This window comes from Prunus dulcis, chromosome 5 (assembly GCF_902201215.1).
Source record: "Prunus dulcis chromosome 5, ALMONDv2, whole genome shotgun sequence".
NCBI classification, from domain to species: domain Eukaryota; kingdom Viridiplantae; phylum Streptophyta; class Magnoliopsida; order Rosales; family Rosaceae; genus Prunus; species Prunus dulcis.
In genome coordinates, this window is record NC_047654.1 from 14,439,700 (window position 1) to 14,450,178 (window position 10,479).

Sequence of the window (10,479 nt, forward strand, 5' to 3'; positions counted from 1 at the left end):
TTAGGAGCTCTTAGAGGTTTCTCTATTTTAAGAGGTAGATAGAAAACATAATTTGAATTATATTTTTCTAAATCTATCTTTAAATTTGTCTAAAAAAATGATTTAGAGAGTTTATTATAAATGCTCTGATCCGTAGAAATTCAGAAAAATGACAACGGCACGGCATATTTGTTTCTCTATGCAATTGCAATGCTCGTTGAGGAACTACACCGACCTAGAAAAGTTAAAAATGAAAAGGAACGAAGAAAAGTATAATTGCTTGTGTCACCTCGTATGTAAGCAGAAAACTTTTCATTATTCTTTTTCCCTTTATTTTTTTTGGAGATATATGCGTTTTTGGTATGGAAGCGAAAATGGAGGGAGGATTACAGTGAAACATAGCTCGTGTCATGTCACCATCAATCAAATTAAATGGCTATTTGAACTCAGAATGTTCATATTTGGAATGTATTGTGAGTTTGAGTTTTTTATTATATATATTTTTATCAAATATTTTGAAAATTAAAACAATACCAAACATTCTGACTCCATCATTGGACGCGAAGCATAAGTAATAGTCTAAACTGAAAGAAATTTCTCACACAAACACTATTAAGGTGTCATGGATGTTCGAACTTGAGACTTATTAATTTACAAATCAAAGTCATTTACTATTAATCTATACCCCGATAGCCGAAACATGTTATGTTTATGTCAGGCTAGGTCTTAGATTAGCTCATAATTTTATTTATTTATTTGGCTAATACCCTTATGTGACCCTTAATTAGATGGGCCGACCAAACGACAATGAATGTTGTAATGAATAACGGCGGCAATTTGGTGGCAAGGAGTGCCGTGTTTTGCGTACTACAGTGAATGTAGCTCGTGTATTCACATATTTTAAGAGGCGGCTCTGCATGCATGCTTTTGGCCATATTGGTGTGAATCACGTACGTCCTTTAATATTACAGACCATGATCACGACCGTTTCTTGATATTGGGAGATTATACGTCTACGATCGACACAAATCTCCTTCTGTATTGTCTCTGGCCTCGGGATGCCCTAGACCCTAGACCCTTTTAAGTTGGCAACAACTAATTATCCCAGAAGTATATGATTGTGACATTTTGACATGCACCATTGGATCCAATGTGAAGTTTCCCCTTAGCTTAATTGTTTCATGTATAATAGATCACAGAGATGATCGAGAAGCATCTTGATAAATTTAAGTTCAGAAACAACAAAGTTTGACTTTTGTAGATTTGGGTTTCGAGTTTCAATTTGGGCTAATGATATGCTCAGAATGGTAAGATGAGTCAAACGCATCGTTTCTTTTAAGCTAAATAACATTTTTTTCCAATGTTTTAAAGATATTTTTCGAATTTTGTTGTTTTCGTAGGTATTTTGCTTCTAATTGTTCCTTTACTTGTTACACTTTGTCATTTTGTCTTAAGAACCCACCTTATTGCCCTTATTTAGTAAATGTGGCTTTCTCCCTTCAAACTATTTTTTTCGTACCTACAACCCATTGTCTTATTTTTTGTGTGAAGAATACCCAATTTATTATAAGTAAAACCCGATGAATAGGACCAAACTCAGCAAGTTACCTAATTAAGCTTAAAATCTTATTTATTGTACTTTTCATATTCCAAAAGTACCCCTAATTAGAGTTTACCCTATTATGTGGCTATATTAAATGTTGGTTTCGCAATTTATTGAGTTGATTTTTTTCCTCCAAAATTAGGAATTTATTACAAATTTGACTACTCACGCATTAATTGTTTTAATTTCAAAATATTTGGTACACACAATCCCATTAGTATTAAACGTTATTGTCTATACATTTAATGCACACACACATATATATTTTTGGGTAAGTAATGCACACACAAATATTCCTATGTGCCTTACACAAATTATTTATTTATCATCTAATTACAGTCCTTTTTTTTTTTTTCTATAAAAATTGTACCTATTATGAAATAATAGGATAATGCACCTAATACAAATGTATAAATTCTTCGAATTGTCCATCTAATAGGATAACGTAATAATGTACCAAATTTTCCTTAAGAATAATGTACCTATATTTTGTTTATAGATAATGTACATGTAAATTTGTTTTGTGGGAAAAAAAATATAATGTACCTATATTTTTCTACAAGATAATGTACCGAGATATGTAAAAATTGTTTTGCAAGAAAAAAAAATGTACCTAATACAAATTTATAAATTATTTGAATTGTCTATCTAATATGTAGGTAAATTATTGTACCTTTATTTTTTATTTATTTACATAAGTATGTATCTATCTATTTACCTATCTTGTATTACATATGTAGGTAAATTATTTTTTTGCATGTATCACCATAATTTTCCAATATACAATTACCTAATCAATATTCTTTTAGACAAAAAAGATTAATTTGTTTTAGGTATATAATATCATTGTTTAATATTGTTATTATTTAGGTAGCATATTAGTGTTACATTTTGTATTACATTATTATTTATGTATCCTTCATTTATTTTTATCAAAATGTTTCAATATTAGATAGGTGCCAATTAAAAAGAAGTAAATATAAATGCTAAACATAAGGGATTTGACAGGTAAGGTTGATGGCACAATATGTAAATATCTTGTAATATTAGCACCTATACTCAAATTTGGGTTTATGTCTATGATATAAGAGTTACAAGGACCTATCTCGTAACAACCTTTATTTCAACTGAGCACAACACAATTCCATTTTTCTCCCCCAAAATAATAATATCAGAGAGTTGCTTCACTTATAATAACAATCTTGTTCTTGTTTATATAGTTATCTCACATTGACTTCATTAAAATAAAGAAGTCATACACGGAAACAATATTAGACTTTTTAATGTTGTTATAATCACTAACTTCATCGTCCATAGAAGTTATAGTCAATATATATGTATATATAACCAATTTTGTTAGGCAGGTCAATCCCTAGTGCAAACGGAGCTATATAAAATTGAAAAATGTGAGTTATACAAGCAGTTATTTTATATGAGAAGAAGCTTACCGTTCAAATTGGATTATAATTTAAGTAGCGCGCCACATTCATTTTCACACTCATGATCAGAATGCGATCCTAATTAAAGAAGACATGTTCAGATTATTGAATCAAAAAAGGAAAAGGAAAAAACAAAGTTGAACTTATGTTTTCCTGGTGGCCGGAGATTTGAAAGGAACCCCCTGCAACAGAGACAGGTATCTTAGCCCTCTTTGTTACCAAAACAAAAAAACATATGACAAAGTGGACGGTGAAGTGAAAGCGCGGGAGTCAAAAGGTCAAGAGTCAGCACATTAGGCCGCCTCTGCGCGCACCTTAGTATGACTTAACTCATCCAACGATTCCAGATATATTCAGATGGGTCCCACAAACTGAAGATCTTCACATGTGTTCTTAACTTCTGCTACGGTGGGCCAGGTTCTTGTACGGGGTAGCGACAAGGGAAGTTTCACTGTATGGTTCCCTTCACTCGTTTTTATATGACTCCATTGAAGATTCTATATTATCCACACAAGCAGACTTAAGCAACCCCTTGCGACTATGTGTGTATATATATATATATATATATATATATATATATATACATATGCATACAACTCAAGCTCCTTCTATTTCCAACTCAAGCCCCTTGCGACTTTGAGGGTCATTGATCAGTTGATAATTGAGGATGAAGAAGTGCAGCGGTGAGTCTTCTTCCAAACTGGACAGGAAGACAGTGGAGAGGAACAGAAGAATCCACATGAAAGGTCTCTGCTTCAAGCTTGCTTCCCTTGTTCCTCCCCAACACTCCAAAGCCTCCAACTCCAAGGTATATAACTTGTCACTCTCTATAGCCAGTAGCTGCCTTTTAAAATGTCCTCATCTTGTCGGAAATTTGTGGTGTGATTAAACAGTCTAACAATATAACACATCGTACATCTGAGAATAACACTAATTCGAGTGGGGCTTTTTCCGATTGATCAGGACACGTTGTCGCAGCAAAAGCAGCTCGATCTTGCGTCCTCCTACATAAAGCAACTGAGAGAGAGAATAGAGAATTTGAAGGAGAGGAAGGAGAAAGCAATGAGGTCACAATTAGGAATAGATGCTAATAGTACTATCGATGCCGATAATGCTATGATGGTGAGATCAAGATTGCCAGTTCTTGAATTAAGAGACTCAGGTTCAAGCATAGAAGTGATGCTGATCAGTGGGTTGAACAAGAACTTCATGTTATTTGAAGTGATTAGTGTTCTTGAGGAAGAAGGAGCAGAAGTTGTCAGCGCTAGCTTTTCCACTGTAGGTGATAAGATTTTCCACTCGATCCATGCTCAGGTACTAAAACTATGTTAATTTAATCGTTTTCTTAACAATTAATTCTTCATGAAATTGATTAATTATATGATCCTTGTAGGTCAAAATTTCTAGGGTTGGTGTAGAGACTTCAACTGTGTGGCAGAGACTGCAGGATTTGATTTACTGATCAGTAGCTAGCAATTGGCTCTGGAAAACAGAAGATGATGTTCTTGTTGTAAAACAGAAGATAATGTTCTTGTTGTAAAATGTAGAATTAATATATATCATATAGCTTTAATAATGCCATGTTCTAGAAAATTAATGTAGAATTAATATATATTGTTTTCCCTTTCTATACATGAATTTATTGTTAGTTCATTTGGTTATTGCCCTTTATCCACAAACAAAATGCCATAAACCAAAGGAACCAAGATTTTGACAACAACAAAAATCAAGACGAAGTGAGAATCACAAAGGCAGTTTGAAATTTACAATAGCATATATGTGCGCATGGCAGTCCAAATAATAAGATCCTTATTGCCATGATCAGCCTTTGCCCAAATCCATACGTCAGGATAAAGAGAATATATATATATACTTATAAAAAACACACTACTGATGCAAATTTGTATACTTAATGCAATTCACTTTTTATTTATTTATAAAAAAGGTGATAGAATTTTATTAGATCAATAGGAATAATAATACAAAAGATACATATTGTAAAGGGAGCCATCCCAATAACAATATGGCAAACATGGGTAAAACTTCTCCAATGACCTGAGCCAGCCGAAAATAACTCTCGAAAATAACTTTTCTATAATCCTCTCAGCCATTATAATTTCCTCGAATCTAGTCCAATGACATTAAGGACAAAAATTAGCCACTAACCAGCATGACTCTCCTAGAGAGACCGAGAACACCCAGCAAAACTCAACTAAGTTTTTGGAATCTTAATAGAAAAAACACAAAAAAACTCAAAGAGTTTCTTGAATTTATTGAACAAACTACACCAAAATAAAATAAAAACTAAAACAACACCAGCAAAAGGAAAAATCAAGCGTCACTAACACTACTACGATTTACTATTTGCGCGACGGAAGTTTGCGCGACGAACAAACTTTCGTCGCGCAAGAAGCACTGTTGCGACGGAAAAAAAATTCCGTCGCGCATGCAACAGAAAACTAGCGCGACAAATATTTTCGTCGCGGAAACAGTCTATGCGCGACGTAAATAAATTTCGTCGCGCAAAGGTGGTAAAAAAAACCCGTCTATTTTGTTGGCGCCAAAATCTTGCGCGACGACAGAAATCGTCGCGCATGACAATATTGCGCGACAATTCCTAATATTCGTCGCGTAAAGATGGACATAAAATTGGCTCCTTTTATGGCGGTAAAAAAATTTTGCGCGACGAGAGTTTTCGTCTCAAAAGACAACTTTGCGCGACGAAAAAATCCACCGTTGCGTAAGAAAACGTGGGAAACTTATTTTTGGCGCCAAAATGCAGAGTGGATTAAGTTGTTTTTGCGCGACGGAAGTGCCTTCGTCTCGTAAAGTTTAATAGCGGTGCGTTCTTGCGCGACGAAAGTTGCACTTTGCGCGACGCCAGATTGTATTTGCGCGACGGAAGTTTGTGCGACGAATAATTGTATTCGTCGCGCAAAAAAGCAGATGTCGATACGTAATAGCGCGACGGAAATGTTATTTTGTGGGACGGAAAAGTGGGTTTTCGCGACGGCATTTTGCGCGACGAATTTTGTTGTTTGTCGCGCAAAGTCCTTCTTCTTCATATTAGTATCTGCCATTGCAGAGGCAGAATGCAACATATTAGTATCTGCCATTGCAGAGGCAGAATGCAACATATTAGTATCTGCCATTGCAGAGGCAGAATGCAACATATTAGTAGCTGCCATTGCAGAGGCAGAATGCAAAAATTGCATTCTGCCTCTTTCTCACTCTCCCTGCCGCTGCTCTGTTGTGAATTCAGTACGTTTATTGGGTATGTATTTTTTGTTGTTAGTTTAAATGTATTAATGTAAATTTGTACTAATGCTATTAATTTTGTTCTTGTTAGGGATATTTGTGATTAGTGATTGGTGGAGAACGATTGAGAAGGTATGTTATTGTAAAAGTTTGTTTGCTATGTTTGTAATTTTTTTGTGAAGTTATATGTTTATAATGTTGTGAAATTGTGCGTGACGTAGCACAATGTGTTGTGATGTACGAAGTTAATTGAAATTAACTTCGTACTTTTATTTTTATGTTTAGTAACACGTAGTTTCCCATTCGAGATTAGTTGGATTTCGTGCATGGATGCGTAAGGCATGACTGCGGTCCAATTAATTCTTGAATTGTCCCATTATTTGGACAGTTTGGTAATGCATAGTGTTGTCACATAATCTTCGGCTACAGGATTGGGTTTCGATTGTGGAGATTTCGGTGTCATCTCGGTACGTTCTTCGGGTGGTACGTAGGTATTTATACCTATGCCCACTTCAAGAACTGTGTCGAGATGCTGCCGAAATTAATCCACGTCAAAATCTAATCTCATGTAGCCGTAGGTTACGTGACAGGACTATGCATTCCCGAATGGGATAGGGCCCTTACCGGAGGCATAAGGTGACATTATAACTTTGTATGAAGTTGTTGTGATTGTTGTGTCGTGATTGTGGTTTCAGGAATTATGAGCAGAAGGTGGATACAGAACCCGAATAGATGCGCAGACGAATACTTGGATGGAATCGGGGATTTTATTGAGTTTGCACGTAGACACAACCCGGGTGCAACTAGAATCCGTTGTCCTTGTAGGAGGTGTAACAACACGGTGTGGGAGACAATTGAAAATGTTGGATTTCATTTAGTAAGGAATGGAATGATTGAAACATATAGCATTTGGAACCTTCACGGCTAACAAGTAGACCATGCTTCGTCTTCAAATGCCCCAAGAGTGGACAATGTTGAACCTATTGTGGATCCTAATGATCAAGTCATGGGTATTATACAGGATGTTTTTCCATTCTCATCGACCAACATCAATCAGGAAGGGGAAGATGACGTGCCTACACCAATAGACAGTGCGGAGTTTGAACAGTATGAAAAACTATTAAAAAATGCCAACCAAGAGTTATACCCGGGGTGCGAGAGCTTTTCCGTTCTCACTGCCATTGTGGAGCTAATGCACGGAAAAATAAAGTATCGTATGTCGAACTTGTGTTTCGATTACTTTTTTGGGGTTTTCAAGAGAATGCTTCCGACGGACAATTGTTTGCCGAAAGACCATAAACATGCACATAAGGTGTTGCATGGTCTTGGATTGGGTTATGAAAAAATCCACGCTTGCAAAAAAAATTGCATGTTATTCTACAAAGAGCATGAAACGTTGGATACATGCCCTATATGCAATGAGTCGAGGTTCAAAATGACATCCCATAATAGAACGACTAAGATACCACAAAAAGTGATGCGTTATCTGCCCCTTAAACCTAGGTTGCAGAGATTGTATATGTCGACGCATACTGCCACAGACATGAGATGGCATAAGGAAAAACGGGTAGACGATGATGAGATGCGGCATCCTGCAGATGGGGAGGCATGGAAAGAGTTCGATCGAACGTTCCCCGAGTTTGCTGCTGATCCCCGAAATGTTAGATTGGGACTTGCCACCGACGGATTCAATCCGTATGGGGTTCTAAACCAACACCACAGCACTTGGCCGATTTTCGCATTCCCATATAATTTGCCGCTTTGGAAATGCATGAAAAAAGAATACATGATGATGACTGTTTTGATAACTGACGATCCTGGCAGGTCAATTGATGTGTACTTAAGGCCTCTGGTTGATGAGCTGAAGGATTTATGGACAAACGGTGTTCGCACGTACGATAAATCAATTGGGAGGATGTTCACTTTGCGGGCAGCAGTTATGTGGACTGTGAATGATTTCCCAGCATATGCAATGGTTTCGGGGTGGAGCACAAAGGGTTATATGGCATGTCCTGTATGCAAGGAAGATGTAACTTCTGGTTGGCACGCAGGGAAAGTTTGTTACCTTGGTCATCGGAGATGGTTGCCATGGGACCACGAATGGCGGAAAAAAGATAAAGAGTTCGACGGGAACATAGAGCGTCGCCTCAGACCTAGAGAATGGTCCGGTGATGAGATCTTGGAACAGCTGAACCGTTTGGATTTTGCTCCGTTCGGAAAAACAGTGAGTCGGACCAAACCTTCTACACATTTGAACTGGACGCACAAGCCTATGTTTTTTGAGCTCCCATATTGGTCGAAACTGAAATTGAGGCACAATCTAGATGTGATGCATGTTGAGAAAAATGTATTCGACACATTGGGGGGCACGATTCTAGATATCGAGGGGAAGACGAAGGACACGATCAAAGCTCGCCTTGATTTGGAAAGAATGGGCATACGAAGGGGTTTATGGATGAATAGGGACAGTGATAAAGCTAGAAGGGATCTTGCATTCTTTTCTATGAAACCGAATGACAAAAAAGAGTTTCTAAAGTTTGTATCGTCTTTCAAATTTCCCGATGGGTATGCTTCTAATATCGCACGTTGCGTGAATGTCGATGGGGGTAAATTTACTGGACTTAAGAGCCATGACTGCCATGTGTTTATGCAACGCCTACTTCCTGTGGGTATTCGACACCTATTGCCGGAAGATGTGGTGAAGCCAATCATGTTGTTATCCAAATTTTTTTCCCAACTGACGGCAAAAACATTGCGAAGGACAGACATGTTTCAGTTGCGCCATGACATTGTCCAAGTCCTATGCAAGTTTGAGATGATATTTCCTCCAGCTTTCTTTACAAGTATGATGCACGTGATGGTTCACTTGCCAGAAGAGGCATTGCTTGCTGGTCCCGTCAACTATCGCTGGATGTATCCAATAGAAAGGTATATAATCTTTATCATTTGTGTATGCATCATTATCGACACTTTGCTAATTTGTATCATATCGTTTTATTTTGGCAGGCTTCTCGGAGAGCTGAAAAAAAGTGTACGCAATAGGGCAAAGCCCGAAAGATCAATTATAGAGGCTTGGGTTCAATATGAGTCGCTTACTTTCTGTGGAATGTATTTAAAAGATGTGGAGATGGTTTTCAATCGTCCTCAACGCAATAATGACGGAGGTATGAGAAATGAAAAACTTTCTGTTTTTGCCCAAAGCGCACGACCATTTGGAGATCCCGGACGAGGAGAGTCGTTTTCTAGAAATGACATGGAGGTAGCGCATTGGTTCGTACTGAACAATTGTGATGAGATAATGGCCTACTTAGATGAGCATGAACAGATGATGAAGCAAGAACATCCATCACATTTGGTTGCCCGGAAACACCGTGAATTATTTCCACAATGGTTTTTGGATTCTGTAAGTTATAAGTGTTTTGTAATTGACAAATATAAATTGTAGTATTTAATTTTGTCAGACTAACATGTCAATGGTTTTGTATACTATTAGGTGAATAAATTGAAATCATCGAATTCCCCCACTTACAGGGATGAGTTATATAACTTGGCGTTCGGCCCAATTCGCGCTGAATTGTTCTCGGGTTGTAATGTTAACGGCGCCAAATTTTTGGGGGCCGCACGAGATGACAAGTTGTGTACGCAAAACAGCGGTGTCCATGTCCCAGGTGGAGGCAAAAGTACGGACATTGATTTCTATGGCAAACTGACAACTGTCGTGCAATTGCTTTACAAAGATCGATACCAAGTCATCATGTTTAAGTGTCGATGGTTCGATACCAACCCAAATAGGGCGGGAAGTGTTAAAATCGACCATGGAGTACTGTCTGTGAACATTAACAGAACTTGGTATGATGACGACCCGTACATTTTGGCAAACATGGCGTCCCAAATTGTGTATCTAGATGACCCTAAAGCCGGAACGGGTGGAAAGTTGTGCAGAAGATGGATCATAGGAACGTGTATGATATACCAGAACTAGACCCAAGTGACAACGACGTCGACAATGTGGCTGACCAACGTTTAGAATCTTCAATGGAAAATGATGCGGAAACACTTCGAGATACAAATGTTATACAAGAACCGTTTCAAATAGAAGGAGTGTCTTCAGTCGAAATACCGATTCAGTCAATTACAATTGACCTCGGTGATCTTCCCCGATACGATGTTGCAGTGGGCCCTAGCAACGCCGATGATGCA

General features: G+C 37.5%; 1 protein-coding gene across 1 annotated transcript; it reads left to right on the plus strand.

Moving 5' to 3' along the window:
- The first annotated feature begins 3,598 nt into the window (after window positions 1-3,598).
- LOC117628303 (transcription factor bHLH162-like) lies at window positions 3,599-4,602 on the plus strand. The gene is made up of 3 exons (XM_034360719.1): window positions 3,599-3,829; window positions 3,985-4,335; window positions 4,415-4,602. Exons 1-3 carry the CDS (start codon window positions 3,689-3,691, stop codon window positions 4,481-4,483), a joined length of 561 nt encoding a protein of 186 aa, XP_034216610.1. The 5' UTR covers window positions 3,599-3,688; the 3' UTR covers window positions 4,484-4,602.
- Window positions 4,603-10,479: the final 5,877 nt, after the last annotated feature.

What these genes read in the sequence shown, in the direction of transcription:
- LOC117628303 (XM_034360719.1), top strand. Translation starts at nt 3,689, where the DNA reads ATGAAGAAGTGCAGCGGTGAGTCTTCTTCCAAACTGGACAGGAAGACA. An exon ending in CCAAAGCCTCCAACTCCAAG is followed by an intron (nt 3,830 to 3,984) that starts GTATATAACTTG and finishes CCGATTGATCAG; the next exon opens with GACACGTTGTCGCAGCAAAA. An exon ending in TCCACTCGATCCATGCTCAG is followed by an intron (nt 4,336 to 4,414) that starts GTACTAAAACTA and finishes TGATCCTTGTAG; the next exon opens with GTCAAAATTTCTAGGGTTGG.